The 18,989-nt window shown below is 44.2% G+C and overlaps 1 protein-coding gene across 1 annotated transcript; it reads left to right on the top strand.

Annotated features, from left to right (window-relative positions):
- The first annotated feature begins 663 nt into the window (after window positions 1–663).
- RABIF (RAB interacting factor) lies at window positions 664–10,339 on the top strand. The gene is made up of 2 exons (XM_039227492.1): window positions 664–932; window positions 7,746–10,339. Exons 1-2 carry the CDS (start codon window positions 807–809, stop codon window positions 7,989–7,991), a joined length of 372 nt encoding a protein of 123 aa, XP_039083423.1. The 5' UTR covers window positions 664–806; the 3' UTR covers window positions 7,992–10,339.
- The last annotated feature ends 8,650 nt before the right edge of the window (window positions 10,340–18,989 follow it).

The raw sequence follows: 18,989 nt of genomic DNA, 5'->3' as shown, positions 1-18,989 counted from the left end.
TAGATTAGACATTACCTATTCAAATAACTTAGTTCCCCTTCATATTCTTCCCTTGCCATTTCAGGATATTCACGGCCTAATGCACTAGAACTGATAAGCTAAGAGATCTAAAGATCAACCAAATGGAGTGAAAAGCATAGTGTGATGACAAAGAACAGTGGCTTTAGAGCCATGCCTGGATCTACGGACCCTGGAAACTAGCCTTTCTGATCTCTACCTTCCTCATTTGTTTCTAAAGCACTTCAGCAGGGTGTTTGCCACATAGTAAATAGTCGCTATGATTAGAACAGATATCAGCAATTAAAGCTTCTGGGCATCTTCTTCCAACACCGAAAAGGTACATGTTCCTCTAAGTAGTCTCTTGTTGAAGTAACCAATGTAGATAAAACTTGCTGATGTATAGCCTGGCCCCGATTCCCTTCACATTGCCTCCAGAAATGTTCCCATTCATTCAGACCAAATTCAAATCTCAGTAGATTGTACGGTCAACTTTAATGACTTCGTTACCCAGGTTTTGCTCAATATCTAAGAGAAGCCCAATGACCAGGTGAGTATGAAGACAGAGGATTTGTCACGTCTCAGTAAGTGACCCTGTCACAAAGCCAACAGACACTTAACCACTCAAGTAATGAATGAGGCGCCTGCGCAGTAGAACCCAGAGCGGGGGCAACGGACGCCTGCGCAGAGGGGGAGTGACCGTGCGCTCCCCACCCAGTCTCTGAAAGCCGCGCCCGCGCAGTTCCGAAAAAGCCCGCAGAGACAGCGCCTGCGCGTTCGTGGTCGAGGAAGCTGTGGCGGTAGCGGCGATGGAACCGGCCGAGTCGCCGAACGAGTTAGTGTCAGCCGAGGGCCGAAACCGGAAGGCGGTGTTGTGCCAGCGCTGTGGCTCCCGAGTGCTGCAGCCGGGGACCGCTCTCTTCTCCCGCCGGCAGGTACGGAGGCAGCTTGGAGGCGGTTCAGCCCCGCACGCTTTCCCACGGGGCAGAGGCGGAGCGTGTCCCAGTCCCCGCGCGCGGTTCCGGAGGCCGCGCCCCTCGTCGCTTCCGGGCTCCGCCTGAGGCTGCCCCCGCCGCAGTTGGGCAGCGGGATCGGGGCCCGGGGCCCGGCCCCACCCTAGGTCTGGGCCGGCCTGTGTCCCGGTCACCGCGGGCGCCGAGCGCGCTGGACGCTGCTCCTCCGCGTGCGGTGCAGGGCTGCGCCGGGACGCCGGCTTCCTCGGGCCCGACGCCTGGCGACGCGGCAGCTCTTCTAGCTCCACCCTGCGCACTGCCCCCCCGCACCCTTCCCCACCCCCCACCCCACCCCCCGGCGCCCCGGGTTCCTGGCCCGCATCCCACCGCTCCCACTCGTCTCCTTTCTGACGGGCTCCTCGCCGCCCCCAAAAGGAGCTCCGGAATCCACTTTGGTGTAGGAGTTGTGACAGATGACTCTCGTCACCTACTGGCTTTACCGAGGTACCGGTGGGACGCAGAGTTCCTGAAAATCAGTTTCGAAGGGAGATTTCATTTTTATTTTAATCTTTGATTTTCTTCAAGTTAGAAATTTTAGGGGCGCCTGGGTGGCTTAGTCGGTTAAGCGTCCGACTTTTGCTTAGGTCATGATCTCGCGGTTCGTGGGTTCGAGCCCCGCGTCGGTCTCTGTGCTGACTGCCAGTTCAGAGCCTGGAGCCTGTTTCAGTCTGTGACTCCCTCTCTCTCTGACCCTCCCCTGCTCACGCTGTCTCTCTCTCTCCTAGAAATAAATAAAACATTAAAAAAAAAAAAAAACCAAGTTAGAAATTTTAATATTCCTCCCACTGCCATCATCCCAAAAAGAGTTGAAAGCAATTTTTATTTTACTAAACTTTGTCTTGAGGTATAACAATACCCTCAGGAAAGTGCAAGGTATAATCTCATTTCAGCCACGTGTGTACCCTCACTCAGAATTGTCTCCAAAAACAGATTCTGTCCTCGTGACCTATGACATTGGGAATTAGGTTTCAGCATAAGAATCTGGGGGGAACACAGCCTGTAACAGGGTGCTACTGGCCGCTAGTAGGTGGAAGCCAGGGACGCACCTAGCATCCTGCAGTGCACTAGACAGCGGCCCCAGGCCCCAGGCCCTGCAGCAAAGACTTCTCATCCCAAAGGGCCAGCAGTACCAAGACTGAGAAACCATGGCCTCCAGACTGCAAAGCACACCCACATCTATAATCACAGTTGATGTCATGAAATTATTAGTATTCATACTCCTGGCCTATGAGGTCCTATATCCTATCCACTTCTGTATCTCCTGCCCTTAGATTGTGCACATAAATAAGAACTTAATCGATATTTAGCTTTAAATAAATTAGTGAACAAAAGCTATCGGCCCAGTGTAAATAATGGAGTCACACGGGTGGAATGGATTAGTAGGTCACTGTTAGTGCGGCATGTGTTCTTTTTAAGTCCTATAATTGGTTTCACATATAAAAGGTTCATACCCTTTAACTTGGTACCTCTTGAAATCTTACCTCTGTGACAGAGGAATTTATAATGAGGCTGAATAGAGGTGGAGGGAATAGCAGTGTGATGTTTCATAGTTGTTAGAGAAAGTATGGTACGTGTGAGGAACTGAAAAGTTCAACTTGGGGGTGCCTAGGTGGCTCAGTCGGTTGAGCCTCTGACTTCGGCTCAGGTCATGATCTCATGGTTCGTGGGTTCGAGCTCCGCGTGGGGCTCTGTGCTGACAACCAGCTCAGAGCCTGGAGCCTGTTTCAGATTCTGTGTCTCCCTCTCTCAGACCCTCCCCTGCTCATGCTGTCTCTCTCTCAAAAATAAATAAAACATTAAAAAAAAATAAGAAAAAAGCTAAACTTGGCCGGGCCTAGCTGAACAGTTCTCATTTGGGGTCTTTCATTTGCAGTCAGAAGGGTCATTTGAAACACTTTCTACCCTCACATGTCTGCTTGTGGCCTGGGAGGACTCGGACACCTGAGCACTGGCATAACCCCAGGGGCAGTGGTGGGGGGGGGGGTGGCTCAGTCTTTTGGTGGATCTCTCCCCATGGTCTCTCCATGTGGTGGCCTCAGGGTAGCTGGAACTCTTCTGTAGTAGCTGAAGGCTCCTGGAGCAAGTGTCCCCAGAGAAACCAGCGGCGTGGCCTTTTCTAACCTAGCCTGTGACCTCCACCACACTTGATTCCATTGAGGCCATCACGGTGGCTAGCCCAGGCTCAAGGCAAGAGACATGGACTCTATGTCTTGGTGGAAGGATTGTCAGATAATTTGTGGACATGTTTTAAAAGCACCACAAATATTTGCAGAAGGCAGAAAATTACAAAAAAAAAAAAAAAAGTAGGGGTGCCAGGGTGGCTCAGTTGGTTAAGCATCTGACTCTTGATTTCAGCTCAGGTCATGATCTTACGATTCGTGGGTTCGAGCCCCACATGGTGGGGCAGGGGGAGGAGGTAGGTGGCTGCCTGAGATTCTCTCTCTTTGCTCCAACCCTGCTCGCTAGCTCTCTGCACCCCTTTCACACAATAAATAAAAAGAAAATTACAAAAAAGTTAACAGAAGTTTACTTTGTATTGTAACAGTTATTTTCATCCATATTGTAGCATGCCTGCCAAGTTTTCTACAATGAGAATGGGTTTTTACAAAGAGAAAGAAAATGTTTTTTAAAGGGTATGGTTAACAGTTTTTGGGGGCACGTGGCTAGCTCAGTCATTTAAGCATCTGACTCTTGATTTTGGCTCAGGTCATCATCACCTCACAGTTCGTGGGTTCAAGCCCTACATCGGGCTCTGCGCTGACAGCACAAAGCCTGCCTGGGATTCTCCTCTTCCTCTTTTTCTGCCCCTCCTCTGCTTGGTCGCGCACCTGTACTCTGTCTCTCAGAAAAAATTAAAAAAGGGTACTGTTAACAGTTCTTGAAAAAGCAAAAGGAGTTCCGCTGAGAATCTCACTGAGTTGTGGTATTCTACTTATCTCTGAGGAGACAGTCCAGGATTAGGGTACAGCCTAGGGTCGGGAGTAGTTAACCCACCTGGTCAGGGATGTAACTGGCAACTTTGGCCCCCAACCAGCTGAGTTAGCAGCCTCAAATTAGATATTAATTCCTTGATGTTCACCCCAGTAGTCTATCTAGAAAGCCTAATTTTATTCTAAATGTTACATTCCAGAACTGACTGTGCAATAGCATGAGTTGGGATCCATACACATACACCATACACCTACAGTATGCCTATATGTAGGTCTAGTCTCGTGGATCTGACTTACGGGAGTTAAATAAAAATGGGAATGTTGAGAAAGAGAGGGACCCAGACCCAGTATGACCCCTTGAATGAACGGTTAATAGTATTTCCCTTAAATCACTAATCAAGAGAGACTGCTGAGGTGGTGTTTTGCATTATAAATGGGAACAGTGGGAGGGAAGCTGATTCTCCTTTGTTGGATGCCTCCTAAGGGCTAATGCTTAGCCAGTGTTTGATTTTTTTCGGCTTAACATTTCACTCCCCTTACATTTAGTTAGGATGTTGATTCACACCTACAATACAGGCCAGATATATTTTTAGGGAAATTTAGGCCCATAGAAAGATACTGCTAGGATTGGAATCCAGGTTTCCTGGTTCCTGAATTTTGATTCCTCTTTGCCTCTGCTTGTTCCAATTTTCACTTAGTGTAAAAGCATTTGGGGGTTCCTTTAAACATTAGATGAGGCAAAAAAAAGAGTGACTGACTTGGAATGACAGTATAACAGGAGGGTCTGTTCTATTTTGTGATGGCCTCAGATGAAGTCTCAGGGGACCCAGCATAGGGTGGTTGCAGAGATACCTGTTTTAGTAAGCCAGGTGCTTGGAAAATAGGGAGTAAAGCTCTGGATCAGTGCTCCCTCCTTCCTGTTAGGGATATCAACTGGCTACAGTATGGCCCAGAGGTCAGAAGTGCAAACTCAGGGTTTTTAAGACACAGTAGCATCTCTTGTGATTCCCTAAATGTAACGTTCAAGGAGAGGCTTGCTCATCCCTACCAGAGCATTTCCCTTGTATTTTGGACTAATGTCAGTCCAGTTTGTTTGTTTTTTTAATTTAAAAAAATTTGGGGCAGGGAGCACCGGGATCAGCCCAGTCAGCTTGATCTCAGCTCAAGTCTTAATCTCAGGGTCGTGAGTTCAAGCCCCACATTGGGCTCCACGCTTGGTCATGAAGCCTACTTAAAAAACAACAACAACAACAAAATCATTACAAAAATTATTTTTTGCTTTTATTTTGATTGCTGATGCCAGACTAGCTCACTGAGCCCATCCTATTTTATTAGAGTTTGGGGTTGCATTAGAAACATATCATAGGTGCATCATATGTTCTTTTCCACTGCTAGTGGGAATGCACACTGGTGCAGCCACTCAGGAAAACAGGTTCCTCCAAAAATTAAATAGAACTACCCTATGACCCAGCAATTGCATTACTAGGCACTTATCCAAAGGATACAAAAATGCTGATTCAAAGGGACACATGCTACCCAATGTTTATAGCAGCACTATTCCAATAGCCAAAGTATGGAAAGAGCCCAAATGTCCATCGACTGACAAATGGATAAAGGTGTCGTACATGGGCACCTGGGTGGCTCAGTTGGTTAAGAGCCCAACATCGGCTCAGGTCATGATCTCATGGTTTGTGAGTTCAAGCACCACATGGGGCTCTCCGCTCTCAGGATGGAGCCCACTTCAGATCCTCTGCCTCCCTCTCTCTTTCTCTCTCTCCTCTCTCTCTCTCTCTGCTCCTCCTCCACTTGCTTTCTCTCTCTCTAAAATAAATACAGACATTTAACAAAAAAAGGTGTGGTACATATATACAATGGAATATTACTCAGCTATCAAATAGAGTGAAATCTTGCCATTTGCAACAATGTGGATGAAACTAGAGTGTATTATGTTAAGCGAAATAAGTCAGAGAAAGACAAATATCATATGATTTCACACATATCTGGAACTTAAGAAACAAAAGAGATGAACATAGGGGAAGGGAAGCAAAAAGATAAAAACAGGGAGACAAACCATAAGAGACTCTTAAACAGAGAGCAACTGAGGGTTGCTGGTGGGGGTAGGGGAATGGGCTAAATGGGCAATGAGTATTAAGGAATGCACTTGTTGGGATCAGCACTGGGTACTATATGTAAGTGATGAATCACTAGATTCTATTCCTAAAATCATTAATACACTATATGTCAACAAACTTCGATTTAAATTAAAAAAAACTTGATAGTATGTATGTTGAAAATTAATGCAAGAGAAAAAAAGGAAATTGTTATCTATGAAGAAAAAAACTTATGAGAAAGAAACAGCCACAGTCCACTTCTTGGCTTTGAAGTAAATAATATTTTCATAGTCATAATAAAGTAAAAACTGGAAAAGAAAAAAAAAGTGTATCCTAGGGTGGAAAAGAAGTGTACTGGCGGTAGCCATTATGATGAGAGCAGAGTAAGAAGCTTTGCTGGCATTATATCCCACAACACTGGGGCAGCCAGAGGTGTGCCAAGTAACCATATGGAAGAAATTAAAGGGGGTATGTGTGTGCGTGCGCATGCGTACATGCACATGTGCCAGAGGCTTTCTCGTAGTGATTGGGAAGACATGTTGATTTGTTGGTACAAGGACCCTTGAGATGCTATTCCAAATTCTAGAACTAGATTTTCCTTTTTAATGTTCTTTTGTAAGATAAATCCAGCATATACATTACTGTGATGGAATAGATCAAAGCCAGATATCCTGTATTTATTCTTTTGACAAGTATTTGAGTTCCTGGTCTATACCAGTTACTACTCTAGGCACTGCAGATAGAGTAGTGAACAGGAAAGGTAAGCTCCTTGCTTTCCTGGGGCTTACATTCTAGTGGAGGGAGACCCATGGTAAATAAGCCAATAAATTAAGTTCAGAGAATGTTAAGTAACAAATAAAGAGGTTGTGGCATAAGGAAACTTTTGAGGGTGACGAATATGATTGTTATGCTGGTAATGATTTAACCATATATGCATGGGCCAAAACGCATCATATTGTATACTTTAAGTACGTATAGTGTATGTGTCAACTATACCTCAGTAAAGTCATTTAAAAAAATAAAATACAGAGACACCTGGGTGGCTCAGTTGGTTAAGCGACGAGCTCTTGGTGTCGGCTTCGGTCATGATCTCACACTTTGTGAGTTCAGACCCCACGGTGGGCTCTGTGCTGACAGCATGGAGCCTGCTTGGGGTTCTCTTTCTCCTTCTCCTACTCCGTCTCTCTCTCTCAAAATACGTATGTAAACTTTAAAAAATATAAAATAAAATATAGTGGGCAGTATGGGAAGCTAATTCAGTTTGTTCAGTTAGAGAAGACCTCCTGAAGAGGTTACATTTGAGCTGAATATCAGGAAGGAGCTGGCCTCGGCAAGATCTGAGGGCAGGGCACACTTCTGTGCTTGAAGAAGGCAAGGCCAGTGTGGCGGGAGCATAATCACCTGGAGGGAGATTAGGAACAGGCAGGGCCTTTCCGGACCACGGTAAGGATAGCTGTGAGGCCAACTGAAAACAGCATGTTCTCTCTTTCATGTCTCTTAAGAATCAGGGCATGGGCTAGAGAGGCAACAGAGGAGCCACCCCGCATCCTAGTCTACAACTTAATGATCGGGCTCCTCATTTTGTTTTCATTCTAAGAAAGTGCCAGGGAGCAGTGTAATGTATAAGTGGAAAGGAGGCGACAACAGAACTGGCCAGTCAGCTTTTGCATTCTCTGTGTTCTCTTCCACTGCAGCTTTTCCTTCCTTCCATGAGAAAGAAACCAGCTCTGGCCGATGGCAGCAATCCTGATGGCGATCTCCTCCAGGAGCACTGGCTGGTAGATGACATGTTCATCTTTGAGAACGTGGGCTTCACCAAGGACGTGGGCAACATCAAATTTCTGGTGTGCGCAGACTGTGAAATTGGACCAATTGGCTGGCATTGCCTAGATGACAAGAACAGTTTCTATGTGGCCTTGGAACGGGTTTCCCATGAATAACTGAGGGGAGGGGGACTCAGCTCCACCCCCAACTATAAAAGCGCCTCCCCTCAAGAACTGGCATTTTACCTGATGTAACTGCTCTGCTGCCGCCTTCTCGGTACTAATGTAAATTATGAGTATCAACATGCCCGGTTGAACAGAGGGCTAATCCTGCTTCCTTAAAGCCTCAAGTGCATGCCTCTTGCATTGCTCATCCTGCATCCCACCGTCTCCTAGTCTTCCTCTCCCCGCAGTTGCAGGACACTGGAACACTTGCGCAAATGTGCTCTCATCCATCCCTGGCTTCCTGCCCGGGCTCTCTGACCCTGGGCTCCCTTGTCTCATGCTCTGTGAGAGCAGCATTCTCCTTTTATCCCAGATGACACGTGACAGCTGATGCCCGCGCTGATAGCTGAAACTCCACCTTTTTCTCTCTCATTCAAGAAAGCATACAAGTGTCTGAGAGTGATTTTGTTGTGTGGCCAACTTTATCTACAGTAATTTATTCTTTTTAAAAGTGTAACATTTATAAACATTAGTATTTAAACTACTAATCAGAAACACAGTACTTTGGGCACACCTCTAATACCATGTTTGAGAGCTGAGCCTCTATGTTGATAGTGACTTTTTATCGTGAAGATGAATATGGCCCATCTTCCCTTCAAATCTTGATATGGTTTCTCTTTATATTAACCTGTAAGTTGAGAATCAGATTTTCAACCCTATCTGGCAGCCACCCAAGGAAAACTCAGCTCTGGCTTAGAATCACAGAGGAGGATGTGGGGTATAGGAGGGACAGGCCTTTGCCATCTTATACGTGACTTATAGGTTTGCCTTATTTGGACGAGTAACTCTTCCTTTGTTCTTAGGGAAGACTTCTCTAATGGATAGTGTCGTCATTTACCGAACCTACTAAGCATGGCCCTCACAGAGTTTTGGTTCATTTGGAATCTCTATCTACCAACCCAGAACACAAACTTTCCATCCAAAAGTCACTATTTCTATAGCTGTAGGGTTGCTCTAATAGTTCAGTGTTAGCAGACTTGTTTAACTCTTCAATATGATTGTCAGTTCTGTCCTCTCTCTTCTGAAGTGACTCCACTTCAGAAAGAGTCTCTCTGACCAGGTCTCAGGTAGCCTCCCATCAGCCGTACCTGCTGGAAGATGGAGGAGACTCTGGAATTGAAGTAAGGACTAAATAGAAACCTTCCAGTTTACAGCCCATCCTTCTGTATCTGTTTTCTGCATGCTTATGCCTCCTTTCTCCCCAGAACTTTTCTAAGGGCTCCCCAACTAAACTTTGGGCCTTGGGCACGGTTTTGCAACCAACCTCTTCCTGTAGAAAGGTGGCTTCCTTCCCCAGCCATAGCTTCGGTGAGATCTAGTTGAAAATGAGAGAACAGTTTTCTAGACAAACAGTCAAAGGTCCAAGATAACGGCATTTGCAGAAAAACAACTGTGAGAACTATCCACTCAGGTCAGAAGGAACAAAACCAAGTAGATGCCTCTAGGGGCCATGTTGCCCCTCCTGTCACAAGCCAAAACCTAAGCAAGGCAGTTTTTTAAATTAGGCTTTGACTTTTATTTCCTTTTTTAATCAAAGAAATAGTACACATTCATTGCAGATAAATACAAAAATGAGTGTAAACATTTTTTTAATCACTCATATTTCCACCATTCAGAGATTGCCTATGGTAATGTGGTATACATCCTCAGTGCTTTTCTATACGTAGAGGTAAACATGTATGGTTTTTTAAACAAATGAGATCATACTTTGCTCTTTTATAACTTGCTTTTTCCATCTGACAAAATACTGATTTCCCATGTTCACAGATAACCGTCTATGGACACCCTTGTTTTTAGGATTCCATTGCTATTTCTGTAATATATTTAAACAACCCCCTATTCGATTGTCTCCAGTTTCTTATAAACAATGTGATATAACACAACTTTAAAGTTAAATCTGTGTACACATTCGTAATTATTTCCTTGGCATACATTATTAGAGGTAGAATTGCAAGGTATGCATGTTTTCAAGGATTTGGGCTATTGACACATATTCTTCAGAAACAGCTGTAATTCACCCCCACTCCAGCAGTGTAAAAGAGCACTCATTTCTCTGAAACCTTCCTAACACTGGGTATTTATTATCATTAAAAAAATATTTTGCCACTTTAATAGAAAAAGTAGTATCTCATTGTTTTAATTTGCATTTATTGTATTTTTAATGAAATTTTTAGATACTGACCATTTGTATTTTTTTTTAAGAGAACTGTCAAACATTGTTGCCACAGTAGCCAAAAATACCAAATTGTTATTCTGCCTTTTCAGTTTAATTTGAAAGGAATAAAGGCATTTAAATAGTAGAAATTAAGATTCCTGTTATGTCCTTGGGAAGAATGCACAATTTGAAAAAGCAGAGGAGAGCTGAAACCTGACTATCAGGGTTTATCTGGAGGTCTGTCAACTAATTAATTAATCACTTGGTATCTCCTATAAAATGGGAATGTTCTCTCCTTGTTCCCTCACACATAATGGGCTCTCAATAAAGACTTGTGAAGTCCGTTAACTGCTTTGTCATAGGTAGATGAAGTAACCCATGCTTGCTGCTAGGAGTATAGACCTGCAATTCCTGTTAGAGCAATGGATTTTCCAAGGCCTAATTGTTTCTATAAAATTCTTTTTTAACAAAGAGTTGGACAGTGGTGTACTGACATTTTTACATACTGTTCCTATGCCATGTATGTGGCTACTCAAGTAACTCCCAACATATAATGAGGATTTTGTTCCCGATAATGGTGGATAGGTTATTTTTTTTTTTTTTTTTTTATTTCTAGGAGAGAGAGAGAGAGAGACAGCATGAGCAGGGGAGGGTCAGAGAGAGAGGGAGGCACAGACTCTGAAACAGGCTCCAGGCTCTGAGCTGGCAGTCAGCACAGAGCCCGACGCGGGGCTCGAACCCACGAACCGTGAGATCATGACCTAAGTGAAAGTCGGACGCTTAACCGACTAAGCCACCCAGGCGCCCCGATAGGTAATTTTTTTTAAGCTTATTTATTTATTTTGAGAAAGAGCAAGTGGGGGAGGGGCAGAGAGAGAGAGAGAGAGAATCCTGAGCAGGCTCTGCACTGACTGACGCAGGGCTCAAACCCACGAAACTGAGATCATGACCTGAACTGAAACTAAGTCAGACACTTATCCAACTGAGCCACCTAGGTGTCCTTGGTGGATAGACTGACTATCCTACCACCGAGGGCAATTAGAAAGGCTGGACAAAATATTTTAAAAATCCAAATTCTGCGAGTGGGTGGCTTGGTTGAATGACAGATTCTTGATTTCAGCCCCATGTTGGGCTCTGCACTGAGCATGGAGCCTGCTTGAGAATCTCTCTCCCTCTGCCTTTCTCCCTCACGTGTTCTTTCTCTCTCTCCCTCTCTCCCTCCCCTCTCTCTTTGTCTCTCAAAGAAAAAAATCCAAATGCATCAAAGAACATTTGAAGAATTACTGGACTAGAACCACTGAGAAGATGGAGGCCCTGGAAAGTGGGCTTGGTATTAAGGGCCAGCGTTCTCTTGGGGGCAACTGCAAAACATGGGGGAGGGGGCACTTCACAGGATGGTGGGTGACTGTGGCAGCCTTTTGGAAGTAGGATCCTGTGCCTGTCAAAGAGTGGTAGACCTGGTAAATGTTTCCCAGTTTGGGTTGAGGTCCTCAGTCATTTGCACCCCAGGAATAGGAGTGAACCAGAAGTAGGACATAGAAGGGCTATCTTAGGAGATTGCAGCTTGGTTTCCAATGATTTCAACTCTTTTATCTATCTATCTATCTATCTATCTATCTATCTATCTATCTATCTATTTCTGAGAGAGAGACAGAGACAGCATGAGCAGGGAAGGGTCAGAGAGAGAGGGAGACCCAATCTGAAGCAGGCTCCAGGCTCTGAGCTAGCTGTCAGCACAGAGCCCAATGCAGGGCTCAAACCCACGAACCGTGAGATCGTGACCTGGGCCAAAGTCGGACGCTCAACTGACTGAGCCACCCAGGCGCCCCTCCAGTGATCTCAGTTCTTGAAATTAGATTAAGTTCATCCCAAAGTGGTAGTTTCCTCACACCCTTGGCATAAGCGAACAAAACCTCTCTCTGGAGGAAAATATTATCATCCTAAACTTTGACTTGTTTCTACAAGTTATTTTGCTAATACAATAAAATGTAACCAAGTATATGAGACATTAAGAAAACCAGTGAAACAAGAGACCATGGAAAGTGGCCCACAAAGGCTGCAGACAGTGGAGCCATCAACCACTATAAAATAATTGCTTACTCTGTTCAAGGAGATAAACCAGTTTGAGGAATTTCAACAGAATCCTGGGCATGTGAAAAAATACGAATTCTAGAATTTAAAAAAAAATCCAATAACCAAAACTAAGAATTCAGTGGAAGTTTTTAACAGCAGATTATGCACAGCTGAAAAGAGAACTAGCAAACTAGGAGCTAGGAATAATTCTAACAGATCTGCAAGACCTAAACACAAAACGTTATACATTACTGAGAGATATTAAAAGGAAACAAACTTACAGGGGCCAGAAAACAATAGCCCACAGGCCAAGTCCACTCAAGCCAGCATCTGATTTATTGAGATTCAGGAGCCTGCCACCTAAGAATGGTTTTGGGCACCTGGGTGGCTCAGTCAGTTAAGCATCCGACTTCAGCTCAGGTCATGACTCATGGTTTGTGGGTTTGAGCCCCACGTCGGGCTCTATGCTGACAGCTCAGAGCCTGGAGCTGCTTCAGATTCTGTGTCTCCCTCTCTCTCTGACCCTACTCTACTCAAGCTCTGTCTCTTTCTCAAAAAGTGAATAAATGTTTTTAAAAAGAATGGTTTTAACCTTTTTTAAATGGTTGTATAAGTATGTAGTATCTCCCATTTTACCTCTTATCCCACAAAGCCTAAAATATTAACTGATCTTTTAAGAAAAAAGATTACCAAGTCCTGACTAATTTGTAAAGATGACAACTTTTCTCCAAACTGATGTATAAGTTTAATAAAATCCTGGGGCAGCTGGGTGGCGTCTGACTTCCACTCGGGTCATGATCTCACGGTTTGTGAATTTGAGCCCTAAGTTGGGCTCTGTGCTGACAGCTCGGAGCCTGGAGCCTGCTTGGGATTCTGTGTCTCCCTCTCTCGCTGCCCCTCTCCTGCTCACACTGTGTTTCTGTTTCTCAAAAACAAATAAGCATTTAAACATTTAAAACAAAAATAAAATCCTAATGAAATACCCAGGCTTTCATGAAATTCAACAAACTGATTCTAAGAGTAACATGAAAATGCAAAGGACTGAGACTGGCCAAGATAGTCACGGGGAAAAACAAGATGGGAGAATTCTCTACTGGATAGACCTCATTTGTCACAAGAATGAACAAACAGACTAACAGAACAAAAAGGCTCAGAAACAGACCTGTGCATGTGGCTACTTGATTTATGACCCAATCAGGGGCGATGATTTGCAGGGGGCCTGAGGAGGGCTTCTGCAACATTGGAAATGCTCTATTTCCTTTTAATCTGGATAGTGACTATGTAATAAATTCTTAAGCTATACATCTTTTGTGAAGTTTTCTGAATATATGCTATATTTTCATAACAAAAAGGTTTTGAAAGAATGTAACCAAATGATCCTATCCAATCTCTATTTTCCTAAACATTAGTTCTTCCCTTCAGAATTGGATGACATTTCTTTTCTGTTATCTCCTATATCTATACATATTTAATAATTAAACCCTTTACTTAACCTCTAAGGAAGATAAGTCCCATAAGTATAGGGACCAGGAATATCCTATTTACTATTATACCCTTGGTGCTTGGCCCAATGGCTATCATATTTTAATAGTTTGATGAATACTTGTTAAGGAAATTTAAAATAAACTCTATTGAATGCTATATCATTTTATTGGGACTAATTTAAAGTGGTTCATGTAGACTTTTTTTTAATGGAGGGATTAGAGTGAATTATATTTCTGATGCAGTGAATAACAGTGGATTAGAAATTAGGTACTGTACTTTTTTTTCCAATGCTTTTTGACAAAGACCGTGAAAACACATGTGATACAGGATCATGTACAGAGTACATCTGTGTGGTCATGGCTTCATCTAAGTCTGCATGGAGTAAGAAAATAAATTCTTAACTTCGGTAGTGCCAATCTTTCAGTTGTGACCAAGGTTTCTTTACCAAATAAAGTAGACTCTAATTCTGTCATCCTTTTCTAACCACAAGAGTGGTTAGAGAACTAAATTCCTGGAATATGTGTCTAAATGTCAGAATTTAAGGTTAAGTGGTAAGTGTCCACCAAATTCAAATCCATTCAAACTTAGAATTCACTGTGCCTCATATAGAAACAATGTTATCCAGGGACCTGGGTGAGGCCCAGTCGGTTAAGCTTGAGCTTCTTGAACTTGAGCTTCCAACTCTTGACTTCAGCTCAGGTCATGATCTCAGAGTCATGAGATTGAAACCCGGATTGGGCTCTGTGTTGAGCATGGAGACTGCTCAAGATTCTCTCTCTCCCTCTGCCCCTCTCCCCAGCTCTTTCAAATAAAAAATCAATAAAATTTAAAAATTAAAAAAAAAAAAAAAAACCGTTATCCATGATGAGTAGTTTGTAGCCTGTAACACAAAACTATGCATACCCAAAGCATGGTATTTCAATATAGCGGTTCTAATTTTGGATGTCATGAACAAGTCCTCTGCTATATGATTAGATCAGGTCCCTCCAAATTCCAGACCTGGTGACCCCAGACAGTCTTATTTCAGGTTAGGGCCTAGGAAGAGCCATGACCTGGGGGAATGGTGAGGAGACAATGTGGGCTTGGAACACTTAGGATCCTTAGGAGGTGAGGGAGAGTAATCAACTCCTGTAGGTTTATACATTATCCTTTCTTCATTTGTCCTGGATGAGTTCTGGTATGAAATAGGGATTGGGTGGAAATGTAGGTTCCATCATAGGGAGCAGTTGCCCCAAAGAGGAGGTAAATTTCAAGATAAGAAAATTGGGGGATGGAGGGACTGAGTTCATGGAGCACCCAACTTCAGAAACTTTGCTAGTATGATCATCAATTGTTAAGTAATTCAGTCATTTGAAAGCCAGGTACTGCCTGTACAGTATTGGCACTAGCTCAAGAATGAATGGCCCAGGTATGGCCCTAGTGTCTTCCTGTCCGCTTTGATTTCCCCACTGGATGAACAGGATATTCTTGTTCCCACAAAGCCTCTCCATCTTCTTGGCCCCTCCCTTGCACAGACTGACTGTGGTTGTCCTGTCCTTTCAATTCACTGTCATTTGATTCTATGTGGTGGGGCAGGATAGGGAGAGAGTATCTATAGGGAAAAGATGCAGACTTATCAAGAATCTTTAGATTGCTTGAAACCTAGAAGTGACCATAGCCTTTTCCCTCCGAACTTTGGAATGTCTTAAGTTGCTAAAGAACTGTGTGAAAATGGTGTGTCTGCAGTGGCACTAAAGTTGAGATCAGCAGGGCAATATAGAGAAAAGGATGACAGAAAATTAGAAGAATCTAAACAGGTTTGTGTAATTTCGACAAATAACACTGAGCATCACTGCTTCAAATACATTTATATTTGGGTTAGAATCCACTTTATTCGGTAAAGAAATGGAAGGTAAAAAAAAAAACCAAGTTTATTTAGAGCGTGTGAGAGACCACGCAATTGGGAAAGGGGTGGAGAGAGAAAGAGAGAAAGGAGGTTCTACACTCAGCAAGGAACCTGACTCTAGGCTCAACCTAGATCTCAACGTGACTGTGAGATCATGACCTGAGCCGAAATCAAGAGTTGGACACTTAACCCTCTGAGCCATCCAGGTGCCCCTGGAGACAGACACTACCAGCTGGTGGGATGAATGCCTCATAGGGTGAGGAAGGAAGAGATGGTATTGAGTTTATGACTTTTTGAGTTTATGCCCAGGTAGCTTCATTTTAATCACTGATATGCCCACATTCAGTAGGAGGTAACATTTGATTTGTTTTGCTTGGGGCAGTGACAGACAATGAATAATCATGTCTTAGCTTTGTATATACAAGGGTTTTCAAAGTACTTATTTGAATGTTTGCCCACTCTCACCTTATCCCTTGACCAGAGACATCCACCTTAAAGCTGGCAGCCTCATAAAACACAAGGGTTGAGATCAAAGAACACTCTTCAGAGTTTGAAGTTAACCTTTGCACCCAGGATTTATTTTTTATTTTTTTACACTTTTATTTTATCTTATTTTTTAATTTTATACTTTATTGTCAAGTTGGTTTCCATATAACACCAGTACTTATCTCAACAAGTGCCCTCCTTCATGCCCATCACCTCTTTTCCCCTCTCCACCCCCCCATCAACTCTCAGTTTGTTCTCAGTATTTTTTTTTAAATGTTTTTATTTATTTCTAGGAGAGAGAGAGAGAGAGACAGTGTGAGCAGGGGAGGGTCAGAGAGAGAGGGAGTCACAGACTGAAACAGGCTCCAGGCTCTGAGCTGGCAGTCAGCACAGAGCCCGACGCGGGGCTCGAACCCACAAACCGCGAGATCATGACCTAAGCGAAAGTCGGACGCTCAACCGACTAAGCCACCCAGGCGCCCCTGTTCTCAGTATTTAAAAGTCTCTTATGGCTTGCTTGCCTCCCTCCCTCTCCTTAACTATGTTTCCTCCTTCTGCTCCCTCATGGTTCTCTGTTAAGTTTCTCCTGTTCCACATATGAGTGAAAACATGGTATCTGTCCTTCTCTGCCTGACTTATTTTACTTAGCATTACACCCTCGAGTTCCATCCAAGTTGCTACAAATGGCCAGGTTTCATTCTTTCTCATTGCCATGTAGTATTCCATCGTATAGATAAACCACATCTTCTTTATCCATTCGTCAATTGATGGACATTTAGGCTCTTTCCATGATTTGGCTATTGTTTTCATGAAAGTGCTCCTATGAACATTGGGGTACATGTGCCCCTATGCACTAGCACTTCTCTATCCCTTGGGTAAATTCCTAGCAGTGCTATTGCTGGGTCATAGGGGAGTTCTATTGGGGAGTTCTATTGTTAATTTTTTGAGGAAACTCCATACTGTTTTCCAGAGTGGCTGCACCAGTTTACATTCTCACCAACAGTGTAGGAAGTGCACCCAAGACTTAAGCCACCAAGCCACCTAGACAAGCATTTAGTTTCATTTATTTATTTATTTATTTATTTATTTATTTATTTATTTTTTAATGTTTTATTTATTTCTGAGAGAGAGAGAGACAACGTGAGCAGGGGAGGGTCAGGGAGAGATGGAGATACAGAATCTGAAGCAGACTCCAGGCTCTGAGCTAGGCATCAGCACAGAGCCAGACTCAGGGCTCAAACCCACAAACTGTGCAATCATAACCTGAGCCGAAGTCGGGCGCTTAACCGACTGAGCCACCCAGGCGCCCCAAGCTATTCAAACTATCTCAGAATACTGAATGACGTGTCCAGAGTCTTGTGGAAAACCAGGTGCAAGAATCCAAGGGGCAGCTGATCTGATGTCACCCTAGTGAGTGACACCATAACTTTGGGTCTTCCTGGGGTCTATCAACAGAAAGTTATTACAGCTGCAGATTTTCCTAAAGCAACAATTCAAGTCTCCTGGTCTGACTGGCATAATCTGGGTGCAGTCACTTTTCTAGTGGGAAGTGAGAATAGGAGATGATAGATGCTTTGGGTTCCTCTGGAATGTGCTGAACAAATACTAAGGGTAATCATTGTGGGGTGTCCAGTCACTTGATGAAACCAAATGCCAGATAACCCTCCCAAACTAGGAAATGGATTAATTTGTTTTGCTTAGGTATTCAGAAGTAAAACGTCATCTCAGACAGCCAAGAAACAGCTTGGGAGAGAAAAAAAATGTGTGTATGTCCCTTAGCAGGGAAACATACAAAACCACCATCAAGAAAAAAACAAAATACACGAGTAACATCTATGTATTGCCTAAAATACTGCTTATCACATTGTGGTAGGAACCCCTCCCTAAGGAGAGAAAAAAAATGAAGAGAGGAGAGAAGACTTCAAGGTCACCTAGATATGGGTCAAGGTGCCTACATCCCCCATGTTCTTGTAAACTGAGACAACTTAATCAGACTGCATGTTTATGTGTGTTACCATATATGGGAGACAAAGAAATAGAAAATGTATTTAAAAAAACTATGCCATGTGATGTGGGCCACTCAGTTCTTTTGGGTACGAACCCAACTGAGCGGTGCCGGCACGAATAAGTTGCTTCCTGGAAAGAAAAGCCTCGGTGTCACGACTCTCTGAGCGAAAATCCTGCAACATTGCATGGGGGCTCACCCGGGACTCGGAGACAGTGCATTTCCACCTCCCTTGCCACCAGGGTACGAGCCTCAGAGCGCTGGGAGAAGTGACCTCACCTGGCGCCAGCGGACCTCTTGATCCGGAGGGGACTAGCCTGTCCCGGTGAGCCGGGGGGGGGGGGGGGGGGGGGGGCCTGTGTGCGCCAACGGAACCCCTGAGGCCCAGGAACCAGCTTAAGGAGCGCCGCCCATCTGACTGGTAAGAACCCGGGTTCATGTTGGTGGACCTGCCCCTAAGAGGCAGAAGGGGAGCCTGATCACCTCCCAGAGTTGCACTAGTAAGTCCACAAGGGAAGAGGAACGAAGCTGCAACTCTAAGGCGCTGGATGTAGGGCGGTGGGCTGGAGTCGTTGTGTGAGTGTGTGTGACTGAGACGGACAGCAGGAAGGTTCCTACGTGACCAAGGGCCGAAGCGAGTGTTGAGTCCTGATCCGCGGTTCCGTGGTGACCTCATACGGCTTAAGGTCGCATCAGACTTCCTCGGGGGAGTCTGATCCGGGTCAGGGATTGAAACTGAACCTGCCAATGCTAAGAGGAGCCTGAAATTTCTCCGAGAGGAGAGCGGCTGGAAACGGACAAAGCGGGTGTGCGTCCTTTCCAAACTGGTCCCCCTCCTTCCCTGTTCTTCCCCTTCTTGTG

The sequence above is a fragment of the Hyaena hyaena genome, unplaced genomic scaffold, assembly GCF_003009895.1.
Source record: "Hyaena hyaena isolate Hyena2069 unplaced genomic scaffold, ASM300989v1 scaffold_28, whole genome shotgun sequence".
Lineage (NCBI taxonomy): Eukaryota > Metazoa > Chordata > Mammalia > Carnivora > Hyaenidae > Hyaena > Hyaena hyaena.
The sequence above is the reverse complement of the archived record's forward strand: the minus strand, read 5'-3'. Positions and strand labels throughout refer to the sequence as shown.

What these genes read in the sequence shown, in the direction of transcription:
- RABIF (XM_039227492.1), top strand. Translation starts at nt 807, where the DNA reads ATGGAACCGGCCGAGTCGCCGAACGAGTTAGTGTCAGCCGAGGGCCGA. An exon ending in CTCTCTTCTCCCGCCGGCAG is followed by an intron (nt 933 to 7,745) that starts GTACGGAGGCAG and finishes CTTCCACTGCAG; the next exon opens with CTTTTCCTTCCTTCCATGAG.